Below are 12,809 nucleotides of genomic sequence, written 5' to 3'. Positions count from 1 at the left end.
TTACCACCTAATAACAAAAACAGGATCTGGTGAATGTTGGAATTTTGGAAATTCCAAATCAAGCATGAAAGCAAAATAGAATAATGTTAAAGAGTTTGTAAGATGCAAAAAACGATTTGTAAAAGGTGGTAAACAGTTTCAGAACATGTATATACAGTAACTTGTGTTTGAAGTCGTAATACAACATAAAGTAATTGAAAAAAGATTTGTCACTTATTGCAATCATAAACATACAGAAATAATATCACATACATTTTTTAATATTATGCTGGAAAAAGCTTATATTTAGTCACAGATGTGAGTCATGTGTCACACTCTGGTTCCAATACTGTATATGCATATAGCTGTGTAGGCTAAATGTCACTGTGACTTGGTTTGCACTTTATTTGGAAAGTATGTGTGTGTATAAAGCCCCATGTGCCAAGCAAAAAGCAAACATTTGAACTTAACCCATATGACTCCTAGACAACTTGGTAGAGGTTTTCAAGCAATGGATAAGATTATAGAAAGGGTTCTAATGCGTTTTTGGAGAAGTAGGACATCAACATAGTTTTGAAACTTGAAAAAGTGACCCAGTTTTTAATTTTCTCACACAAGCTCAAAATACACTAAAATGTGACTTCATGTGTATATGGGACTAAATTAATAGGTCCCAGTTAGTCCCTTTTTGTGAGTTCAACTGTATGTTGGTCTGCACAACCCACATTGAGGTACTATGACGGTATTACACCACAAGCAAAAGTTGTTTAAAAAAAACTAAACATGTTCTGTTTGACAGGCTGGAATGGCAGAAGAACCAGGAAACATACAAGGTAAAAGTCCAACCAAACATGCAAACATGTTGTTAACCACTGATGTATATGTAAAGGTAATACCGGGGCTTACTTTTGGTCGCCATGTCAAAGATTGTACTAAAACATTTGTTGTCACCGGTTTTCAAGAATTTTGTTATCCTAAATAAAAAGAATCTCTTTTTTCACGCAAATTCATGAAATGTGAGCTTCAAAACATTGAGCAAAGTACAACACTGATTGGAAGAAAAACCTACTGTAATTCACACTTTTGTTGTGTCCAGCAAACATCAAACTACTTTGACGGACAATTAAAAAAGTCTCAACATATGTAAATTTTTTGCCATTCACATCATCACCCAAGTTTCACTAGGATGTTTTTGCTCTTTGGGTTTCTTCAGTGTCTTTCACAACTAATGTATAACCTCTCCCAGGTCTTAATGGTGGCAGCAACCAATTATGTGCCATAGCAAGATTCAAACAATGACAACATGCAAGTGAGCACCATCGCCTGATCCAAGTGCCAACTGTGCCAGAATGTGAACTTTTATCGGATCTGTATCGTACAGTGAAAAAACGTTGTTTGAGAAGCTAATCATCCACCTTTCAACTGTGATGGCGAGTATTGAGATTGCAGATGTAACACATCATTTGATTGAGACCTCGACACAGCTTGAGATCGAATCAGTACAAATATGGTGCAAGTGCATATAGTACAAATAAAATCCCCCAGCTTTCTGGTCTGTCTGAAGTTGATCGGCCAAACTGTGACTCTCTTAAGCTGGCAACAATGAATCAGGTGGTTCCTGATGATACCCCCTGGTGAACCAGGTTAATATCCCTACCATTTTCTGTTATTAAAAATGTAGAAAATGGATATGGAGGGGACCAGTAACCTTGCGTTGTCTCTTTTTATGTTTTATTTTAAGACTCCACAACTATACGTAGTAAACTGTATGTCCGATCGGGTCTTATGGAGGTAAATGACAGAGGGTCGTATGACAGCAGTGCCGGAGATATGCTTTAAATATGAATAGAGTCTAGTGGCAAAGTTTAACTAGGGCAGACTCCACAACCATACGTAGTAAACTGTATGTCCGATCGGGTCTTATGGAGGTAAATGACGGAGGATCGTATGACAGCAGTGCCGGAGATATGCTTTAAATATGAATAGAGTCTAGTGGCAAAGTTTAACTAGCGCAGATTTGTGTAGTAAATAAATACAGTTGTACTTTGAGTTGAAATGTCATTTGTTCTGTTCCTTGTAAAGTTCTTTATAAATTCAGTTTATAACCTTTAGTTGTCTTGTCAGTGTTTTTACTAGAAAACCTGTGGTAGCCCAGTCATAAAATGCATTTTTTTTTCGTCGTCTCGTGTTTGTGCAAAATACCCAAGAATATTTGCGCTATAGTCGATACCTTCTGCATAAGCTGTGTCATGGCCGCCATCTTGGATTTTGCGAGTCCAGCTCTCAGATCCATGTATTTGTGCAGTTGAAGGCCGGATTCCAGATTTCATTACTGTATATATTACCATAGTCTCTGTCTCTACCAAGTAGTTGTGCAAAATCATCTCAAGCCGGATTGATTTCACTGAGTCCAGTGTTTCTGAACGGAATTCTAAATCTAGTCTTGCAACATCGACCTTCGCAGTACCCAAAATGTTGTTCACCAATATTTGCAGCTTATCAAAAACAAAAAATAGGGTTCGCGCTGCAGTGGCATTGGAGGCTGACTTGCGAAATAAAGACATCGACATCTGCCTTGTTTCGGAGACTCATTTGAAGCAAGACACGCCTGACGCGATAGTAAACATTCCAAATTATACCATTTTCAGACGGGACAGGTCCTGGGCTGGCCTTGATAAAAGAGCTAAAGGAGGCATCGCAATATACACAAGAAGCAATGTAACCGTAATAGACATTTATAGATCGACACTCTACGAGCTGGTGTATTTGACTATAAGATTACCCTCGGGACACTTGTTATTGGTATGTAGTGTTTATCATCCGCCTAAGCCAACCTACCGGACCCTGGATTTTATGCAATACCTTGTAAACCTGATGGACAATGCGCTAGATCAACATCCAGGACTAACCATTGTTATTGGTGGCGATGTTAATCAACTTGATGTACAAGAGCTGTGTATGTTGACGGGCTGGAATGCCCTCGTGACTTTTCCGACTAGAGGTGATTCCTATTTAGATAACGTCTTTACAAATCGACCGGACTTGTTTGGGGAGTGCATTCCATACAACATATCAATCAAAACAGATCACACGGCAGTTATCTTGCCAGCAGGGAAGAAATTAAAACCTCTTCGAAAAACGATCAAAATTCGAGACTGCAGGAAACACAGAAAAGAAGCGTTATATTTAGCGCTGGCAGAAGAAAAATGGGATAGTGTATTAGAGAGTAATGATGTTAATGAAGCCGTTCGCAACTTAGAAAACCTTATTCATGACAACCTGGAAAAGTGTATGCCACTCAAGACTGTGCGCATGTCATCTCGTGATCCGCTATGGATGACGCCTTTGGTGAAGTCCCTGTTAAAGACAAAATCAAAGATAGGACCAAATAATACGGATCGGCTTAAAGAGATCAACAAGAAAATCAGTGATCTTATTTGCAAAAACAGAAAGAATATTTTGCAAGCACCAGTTGGCTCGAGGGAGTGGTGGAGGCACATTGATAACCTCTCACAGCGCCGACGTTCTTCAGCTAAGGTCTCGCTTGATGAGCAGTCACTAGTCGAACTCAATGACTACTTTGCGAACCTCTGTTGGGACACAGCGTATGAGCAGCCCACCCTGGTCGAAGTCCATAGTGAAGACCACGCCCCGGTTATCTCAGAAAGATACGTATGGCAATGTCTGCAGCATTTGAAGAACACTGCAACCGGACCAGATCTCATCCCATCTTGGATATGGAAAGAACACGCAGAAATATTTACATCAATCATCTGCAAGATTTGGAACTGGTCTCTTGAATCAAGTGTTTGGCCGTCGTCATGGAAACGTGCCCATGTAACCCCCCTACCTAAACTGGATGTACCAAAGGGCAAGACCGAGTACAGAGGAATCAACATTACGCCTGTTATCGCCCGAGCTTTCGAAAAAGCTGTTTATAACATTCACGTGCGAGAAACCGTAGAAGAACTTCTGAGTTCCACTCAGTTTGCATATAGAACTGGCGGGAGTTGCACAGACGCGCTACTATGCATGCAGCACTCGGTCTACGGCTATCTAGATAGTCCGGAATGCAAAGCCGTCAGATTGTTTGCGATGGACTTTTCCAAAGCGTTCGATAGCGTAAAACACGTAAATTTGTCATGTAAGCTTAAACAATTACCATTAAGTCCCTTTATTGTTAATTGGTATCTGAGTTTTTTGGCTAGCCGCCAACAGCGCGTGGTATACAATGGGTTTGAGTGTCATTGGAAATGTGTAAATCGAGGTACAACGCAGGGCAGCGTTAGTAGCCCGTATCTTTTTAACATATTTATCAATGATTTAGAAATCAATTTATGTAATCAGCCCGCTCTGTTTAAATATGCTGACGACTCAAATATTGTTATTCCTGTCTGGGCCAATGGCGAATGTCGCACGGACTTAGTAGATTTGTTTTTAACTTGGACAAAGGACAATGGCATGGTATGTAATTCATCTAAATGCAAAGAGCTAGTTTTCCGCAAGAAAGGGTGTAATCAGAATATCGAGTTAGTGAACAACATTCCGCAATGTACGGTATTACCGATTCTAGGGATTACCTTTCAGTCTAACGGCAAATACAGTGAACATGTGCGTTCCAAGTTAACAAAGGCAAATAAGTGTCTTTACATTTTAAGATCTTTAAGAAAGGAAGGAATTTGTCAAGAAGAACTCGATCACCTCTTTAAGTCTATTGTCCTTCCTAATTTCACTTATGGCTTGTCCGTTTTTGGTGCCTCAGACTCGGATCTCACAAACATACAGAACTTCCTAGAGAGATGCTTTAAAAGGAAATACATTTCAAACATTGTAAACATCCGTAAACTTCTAGAGGAGGCAGATAAGAAGATTTATCGTACTCGCTTAGATCAACCTGAATATCCTCTGAGCGAAATCCTGCCTAAAAAAGACCAAAAATACAACCTCAGAAAAAGAAATGTGATTTATCCTAGGGTTCACTCAGAGCGATTCAAAAATACTTTTGTCAATAGGCTTGTCTTTAAATATAGTGACATATAATTGATGTAGCGCATTTACTTATAATCGGTTTCTCCTACATTTTGTAAACTTAGACATGTTGATTTATCTAAGGCAATAAAGATTATTATTATTATTATTATTATTATTATTACTGTATTTACTCCCTACAACGCCTTAGAAATAGTAAAATAGGCGTAGTCATAGGAAGTAATATGCACAAATCATAGATTCTCTTTCATTATAGGGCAAATGTTTCAATACACAATTCAACAAGGCCCGTGCCCAGAGAGGGGCAGCACCGCCCACGAGAGCAAAAGGTCCACTTCTATGTATTTATGGATATGTTAGAAGGGAGTCCTATTTTATAAGCCTTTGGCTTCTCTGGACTTCCTTGCCTACTTAATTTTATGAATTGTAACTCTATAAAAAAATACTGGCAGAATAAAACTGTGAACTGTTCTGAGCCACAATAAAAACTCATAAAACAGCAAAACTAGTAATGAAGTGAACAAAGCCCCTTTCTAAATCATAATTCAGAAAAGGTTCAATAATTTAGATACACCTTTGTGCAGATTTTTTTCATTTTTAAATATAGTCTCGGTCATTATATCATTGTCTAACGTAATTAAATGGAAATGGTCCTGTGTGCGTTTTTTTTTTCAATTTCAACGCTTATACATATATTTTCAAAATGCCTTGTTTTCCACCTGTGTATGCTTTTCGCGGTTTACTTTACTGATTAACAACTATTATTTTTGCGCATTTGTTGCGCCCCCCCCGCCTCCCCTCTCTCTCTCTCCTCTCTCCCCTTTATCTCTCTGACTACTGTTTAGTGTCTTTGTCTATTTGTTTGATGTGTGTTGCTTAAGAAAAACTGTAAAACGATTAGGTTCTACGGTAAAATAACATAATGTATGAAAGCCGATAGTGATGCAGGATTTCAAGTTCAAAATTCTCAATTCTAACATATTCACATTTTGTTAATCAAGTATGCAAGAAAGTTTCTATTGTTCTGCGACGGATCATAATTTCCCGTCCATAGGATTTTCTTTTTGTACAACATACAGGAAGAACATATGCGGTTAGGGGCATGTAGCCATAACTTTGAGCTTGGATTCGTTTACCCATTCAGATGACCATTTGCTCTTGGATATTTCGTCCCAGCTCGCAGTGGTACTTGTATATTTGTATATGAGCGGACATGCCGGTTGAGTCGGAGGGCTTCCAAATACTTTAACTAGATTTCTGGGGTGCATACCCCATAAACATTCTCGCGGTTCGTTTATTATGCTCGCAAAAAATGCAGGAGTTGAGGTCCCCAGGAGAAAAAATCCCTCTTAAAACAGTGCACAATGAATAGGGAACGATTAGGCCAAAAAATGTTTCATTTCTGGTCGCGATTTCTACCACGAGAGCACGCGGGCGGGTGATTTTTATTTATTTTGTTTAATTTGTTTATTTATTTCTAATAATAAAATCTGAATTTCACGTGGAGAAAAATGATTCATCCAATCAAAGGCACTATTGCGACACCAGCCCTCTCTTCTAAGCCAATCCTCTGATAAACTAGCCCTCTCAAATAAGCCATCCCTCTCTAATAAGCCAGCCCTCTCTGATAAACTAGCCCTCTCTAATAAGCCAGCCCTTTCTGATAAGCCACACCTCTCTAATAAGTCACCCATCTCGAATAAGCCACCCTTCTCTAATAAGCCACCCCTCTCTAATAAGCCACCCTTCTCTAATAAAAGTCACCCCTCTCTAATAAGCCACCCTTCTCTAGAGTCACCCCTCTCTAATAAAAGTCACCCCTCTCTAAAAGCCACCCCTCTCTAATAAGTCACCCCTCTCTAATAAGTCACCCCTCTCTTAAAGCCACCCCTCTCCAATAAGTCACCCCTCTCTAATAAGTCACCCCTCTCTAATAAGCCAGCCCCTCTAAAAGCCACCCCTCTCTAATAAGTCACCCCTCTCTAATAAGTCAGCCCTCTTTAATAAGCCACCCCTCTCTGATGAGCCATCCCTCTCTAATAAGTCACCCCTATCTGATAAGCCACCCTTCTCTAATATGCCACCCCTCCCTAATAAGCCACCCCTCTCTAATAAGCAACCCTCTCTAAGGAGCCACACCTCTCAAATAAGCCACCCCTCTCTAATAAGCCACCCCTCTCTAAAAGCCACTCCTCACTAATAGGTCAACCCTCTCTAATGAGCCAGCCCTCTCTAATAAGCCACCCCTCTCTTATAAGTCACCCCTCTCTAATAAGCCACTATATAAATCACTATATTTCCCAAGTGATATGTTTGGAGTTGATATCCAATTTTACACGTGTAAAATTAGATACAATTGGATTGATTTTTTAAGGAATAATCAGAATACTTGGGCAGCCAAACGAAATGTCATATAAATGAGAAAAAGACCATTACGTTCCCAAGATTTTAAATAAAACGAGTCACAGTCACATTATAAACACATTATTTCTTTTGTAAACAATGTTTTTTTTAAAAAAATCAGCAAATCCCAAACTCATAAATATACAATTAGATGCAAATGTTCGAAATGAAATTAAGCGGGTCAAGGGGGGAGGGTGTGTTTGTTTTTTGGATGGGCGGACATCAGCAAAAAAAAAAAAACAAAGACTGTAGCGGATCTATTAAAAATTATACTAAGATTACTAATCCTGGTATTTGACAACAAAATGACCGTGAATTGCAGAATTGTTAAATTAGCTAGAAAAAGGGCGATACGTCCCGACTAATCGGATGATGCGGCGAAAAAGAAGCGATTTCCAGCGTATAAGTTCTTCCAAAATTTCAAAATGTATTGGTGCAGATTTGTCAATTCATAGCTTCATTATCCTTTTCATCATCGTTTTCAAACTGTTCAGGTAGTGCAATAAAGTCGAAAATAAAAATAGCCGACATAGATGACACGCCGCAGATGCTTTTTCATAGTAAGCATTTTGTAACTTCCCTCGTCTTATCTATAACATAAGATATGACCTTTTAAAGATCTTCCAAGCCTTGTACTCTGCTTGAACAGGTATTTCATAGTGAAATATTGCACTAGTGAAGATCTCAAAACTTGCTGACATTTGTTACGTTTGCTGACATTTGTTACATTTGCTGACATTTGTTACATTTGCTGATATTTGTTACATGAAAATAGACATAGCCATACTCCACACGCCATTGTCATTTTGGAACGAGTTTGTCTTTCCTGATCACACATCATATTACGCTGCCGAAATCTTTAAACGTGATTATAGTAGGGGGGGGGACTGGGGACTTTCAGTGAAACGAGTGGGGGACGCGAATCGCCCCTCCGGGCCTCCCAGCCCCGTCTTAGGCCTGGGAGGGGCCCAGCGCCTCCGCATCCCTTGCCACAATAACCACGCCTGACCGGAGCTTCAGACTGAACCACCTGCGATCGCGAGCGTCCACGGCCTAGACTTCGAGGCTGAGAGGGAGCTTCGTTCGTTATGTCAGGAGAAGGCAGCGCTTCGCGCTACCAGTGCAGCCACAAAAACGCGAGAGGCAAAAGTGCGAGAGGTGCTCATTCGCTTTATAAACAGGGCGATCCCCAGAAGCACGAGGATCTGGCTGTGTGGGCGTGTTATAGTCACGCACGAAGGGAAACTGTACCGATCGGGACAGGACGGAGGCCTTCGTCTTGGCGTACACAAACATAGCGTTGCGACGCATGTTGAGGCGGATCCCTCGCGAAGACGTCCTGCGAGTGTGCACAGATGCCATATACGCAAAGGCGGTGCCCAGTGGTGTAAAGCTCGTGGAGCGAAATCCGAGGTATGGGGAGTGGCGCCACAAGAAGCCTGGGTACGAGTGGCGACCCGAAGCGGCTTGGGGTCCGAAGAAGTCGGGGAGCTTGGCTAGGGAGCCGAGCACTGCGCCGAGTCTGCCGTGCGATCTAGTGGCCGCAACCTCTGCAAAGATGTTTCTAGCCGGCCAAGGAGGATCGGGGGAGACCGAGTGGGCGGTGAGCATGTTCCGCGGCCGCAACGTTGTGGTGCTCACCCCCGAGAACGAACTCGCCCACGACCATCGCAATAACCCGCGTCTCGCGGTGAAGGCTCAAACCTACCACCACTACCTCTGCATACCAGCGGGGAAGCCGATAGAGGAGTGGAGACCTTCCGAGCTGGGGCACAAACTCGACCGTCTCGCAGAAGTAGTCATCATTGACGAGTGCTGTAAGGTACAAACTAAAGTGCTACGCGTCATCCCTTAGAGTTTAGGGACCACGCCCTTTCTCTGCCGCATAGGTGTCAAAACTTATATTGGCCACACGTAGGAAAGAATCCTGCTAGGGAGACCCCTATTCACCCCTCCCCCCCTTATGAGACAGGTTTGGCTTATTAGAGAGGGATGGCTCATCAGAGAGGGGTGGCTTATAAGAAATAGGTGGCTTATTAGAAAGGGATGGCTTATCAGAGAGGGCTGGCTTATTAGAGAGGGATGGCTTATTAGAGAGGGGTGGCTTATTAGAGGGCTGCCATATTAGAGAGGGGTGGCTTTTAGAGAGGGCTTGCTCATTAGAGATGGGTGATTTATTAGAGAGGGCTGGCTTATTGGAGATAGGTGATTTATTAGAGAGGGCTGGCTTATAAAAGGGGTGACTTGTTAGATAGTGATGGCTTATTAGAGGGGTGACTTATTGGAGAGGACTGGCTTGTTTCATAAGGTTGGCTTAATAGAGAGGGTGGCTTATTAAATAATGCACTCTATGCAGCCTAACAGAAGGTGCACACTGGTATGTAAATAATGTAATACTAGAAATTTTGCCAAGGGGTGGGTTAATAGAGTCATGGCTTGCTAGAAAGGGATTGCTTATCAGAGGGGCAGCTTATTAGAGAGCTATGTTTTTTTAAAAGATGGCTTATTAAAGAGGGTTGGCAGAAAGGAAGAGCAGATCATTGAGAGGGTGGGGCATATTATAGAGGGGGGATTAAAGGGCAGCATATTGCAGTAGGGGAATGTTGATTTGGTTAGTGAACAGCTGATTTAGGAATATGTTTCATTGCCATTCAGAGACAATGGAGTCATCAAGGAAACATGTGATTTATTGAAAGATTATGCAAATAAATAGTTACATAACTACAACAGAACATTAAAAGCTATGATGTGACAAAGGTTGCTTCAGTAATCAAATTTGGAAATCCATCATGCCTGCTGAATAGATGGACAAAGGTAGTAAAAGTCAAGTGTAACATACAAGTGAAAATCTCCTAGAGCTTGAAATAAAACAATGTAAAACATGTGAATTCTTCATGATCTCGATGTTATTTGTGAACCAATAATCTGAAACTTAGGCTCACACTGTCTTTATATGTGTCCTTAATTCCAATGGCACAGTTGATTTCAAAACTGGACTATTTGCTTGGTGCCGCCTTAGAGCTAAAGATGACAAAATCTCTGGTTCAATTTTGTTAACCTTGGCACCTTTGACATTGAATAACAAAATTTGACACTGCCTGAAATAAATAAAAAGGGAATTCCTCTGCAGTATTTGTCAAGGGCAATAACCAACTGTGATGTGTGGACAACTGCAGTGCAATGACTTGGTCAGGATGAGATTATCAAGGTGGTGAAGCCCCTGTGACAAAGAAAAATCATTGTAACCTTGTATTACATATTACAATTGAGTCAAGAGAACATGTTGAAGATGTTAGAAATTCATCTTAAAAACACTATCTGGGCAAATGAGGAATAGCAATGTCAGATGAACGTATAAGAAGTAGCCAAAGACAAAGTTAAAAAAAAACATGTTAAAAAAAACTTTTACACTAAATGAAGACCCAGTTTCTGAAGCTGAGGCTAATTTATTTACTGTTAAAGGTGATTAAGTGCCATTTTTACTTAGATTACATAGAAATAACAAATTATTAATTACCCCATTAATGTACTTTTGCACAAATTTTTGGGAAAAACAGACCAAAAACAGAAACCTTCCCCCTATTTCAAGTCCCACACTATCAGTCAAGTTCAGCTACTGCTGATCAAGCAGTATGCCTTGAAGTTTCCAACAATGCACTGAGGTGTCTTTTCAGTCTGGGGATGGTGGCAGTCTGTTGCTGACAACAGTTTTGCTTGTAATTTGCTTAAAAATTACAACTTTTTTACATCAGGATTATAAAATTATAATTTATTTATATAAATAAAAAAATCAGTGAAATATAAAATACAAGTGCATAATGTCTTCAGAGTAACAAATCCCCCTGTTAACATAGTAGTAGATAGGTTGCTAAGCCAGCAATAAAAACATAAATACGCTCTATAGCAAGTTCTCTATAGCTAATTTGGCGTTTCAACAATAATCCAGGAAAACAATGAAAACAAAGTTGCAACTTAGGGAATACTAATCACTAAGTAGTAAGCACTTATTTCTAACTACACTCCCCACTAATTCTCTATTGCCTCATTCTCTATTGACTAATTCTCCCCACTCATTCTCTAATTCTCTATTGCCCCTTGAAACTTTAATTACTATGAGATTTAGGGGGTTCAAATAGAGGGTGCTGATTGGTCGAGGTGTCAGTGATCATTTTCTAATAGTTATTAGTATAAATATGAAATTTAATGGATTGTTTAAGCAAGGATTCGATATGGTGCAAAGGATTGGCAGGCACACAAACAGCATTTGCAGCATTTGGCAGTCATAGATAGCTATGGAAAAAGTCTAACATGACAACTGTTCAAAATCAAATACCAACTTTTTGGTGGTCAATGGTGATGACACGCCTGATAGAAAAGCATTCTAACGACTGTTGATTTCTTTTTATCTCATTAAAAATTTCAACCCAGGCTGAGTTTTCAGCACAGTCGGGGGTCCAACAGGGTATTCCTAAAATGCTTGTAAAATTGCTTTTTTCTATTATATGAGCGAGAATTCCAGCCTGGGCTGCTCACCCGTGCTAGGATGTTCACCCCAACCTCCAGTAGTGGATGGAATATCTCCATGTAATCACATAAATAAAGAACACTCTTTTTTTCATAAGGACCTTTTTTTATATGAACGACCAGCGTTTCACCAAATTTTAAGAACTGCTAAAAACATGCCGAGGTGCTGTGAATAGTTTTAACTGTTCAAAAACGAATTTAGTACAGGCTGAAGCTAGCTACTAATATGAAAAACATTTTCAGTCGCCTGGCCATACTAAAGCTTCAGCCAGGGTTGATATTCGTAATGTAAACAGACCCTTAGAAAAGGCAAATCTGAGGATATGCCAATTCACCGTATTGCTTTTTATGAGGCAGAGAAAGATCAAATCAGGTTACTTAGGGGACTGTGTGATAATTGTAAGCTTATAGCTGCAATCTTACTGTACAACTTAGCCCAACTTAGATAGTGGAACTGATTGATTATCAATTGAATGTTTTACTCGCATTGCGTTCACTTGTTTATCAGTAGTAGCCTTTAAATATATTTCCTGTGAACTACTTGACCTGCTTAATTGTGGATATCTCCCCTAGCGAAGGACGGTACGAAAGTAGACTCGATTTTTCGAGAAGTGAGGGAGCGTGACTCACCTCTTAATGGCTTGTCTCCGTCTTAGGACGGACTCCAGTAAGGGAAGATAACATGGCTTTTGCTAAATCCTTTTCTCTTGGGTGTTTCTCTGCTTTTTGAGTGTTTCTCTGCTTTATCAATTCCTCAGAAATCAGTTATATTATCAACAAACGACCGTTCTGCCATACCAAACTCGATCCCAGGGAAGAAGAGGGAAGACTGTTCTGCCACTCGATCCCAGTGTCACACGTGTGGTATTCTAACAAGGCCTATGATTGGACACATGTAGTCCTATCTGATTGGT

The 12,809-nt window shown here is 40.4% G+C and overlaps 1 protein-coding gene and 1 long non-coding RNA gene across 2 annotated transcripts; one reads left to right on the top strand and one right to left on the bottom strand.

Moving 5' to 3' along the window:
* The first annotated feature begins 2,853 nt into the window (after positions 1-2,853).
* LOC125563100 lies at positions 2,854-4,774 on the top strand. Its single transcript, XM_048727905.1, has 2 exons — positions 2,854-4,110; positions 4,742-4,774. Exons 1-2 carry the CDS (start codon positions 2,854-2,856, stop codon positions 4,772-4,774), a joined length of 1,290 nt encoding a protein of 429 aa, XP_048583862.1.
* A 5,266-nt stretch (positions 4,775-10,040) lies between these two features.
* On the bottom strand, positions 10,041-12,740 carry LOC116601484. The gene is made up of 2 exons (XR_004290044.2): positions 12,526-12,740; positions 10,041-10,591 (listed from the first exon to the last, which is right to left on the bottom strand). It is a non-coding gene; the product is annotated as an uncharacterized LOC116601484 (long non-coding RNA).
* Between the last annotated feature and the right edge of the window lie 69 nt (positions 12,741-12,809).

This window comes from Nematostella vectensis, chromosome 5, assembly GCF_932526225.1.
Source record: "Nematostella vectensis chromosome 5, jaNemVect1.1, whole genome shotgun sequence".
Lineage (NCBI taxonomy): Eukaryota > Metazoa > Cnidaria > Anthozoa > Actiniaria > Edwardsiidae > Nematostella > Nematostella vectensis.
The sequence above is the reverse complement of the archived record's forward strand: the minus strand, read 5'-3'. Positions and strand labels throughout refer to the sequence as shown.

What these genes read in the sequence shown, in the direction of transcription:
- LOC125563100 (XM_048727905.1), top strand. Translation starts at nt 2,854, where the DNA reads ATGGACAATGCGCTAGATCAACATCCAGGACTAACCATTGTTATTGGT. An exon ending in CGTTCGATAGCGTAAAACAC is followed by an intron (nt 4,111 to 4,741) that starts GTAAATTTGTCA and finishes TTGGTGCCTCAG; the next exon opens with ACTCGGATCTCACAAACATA.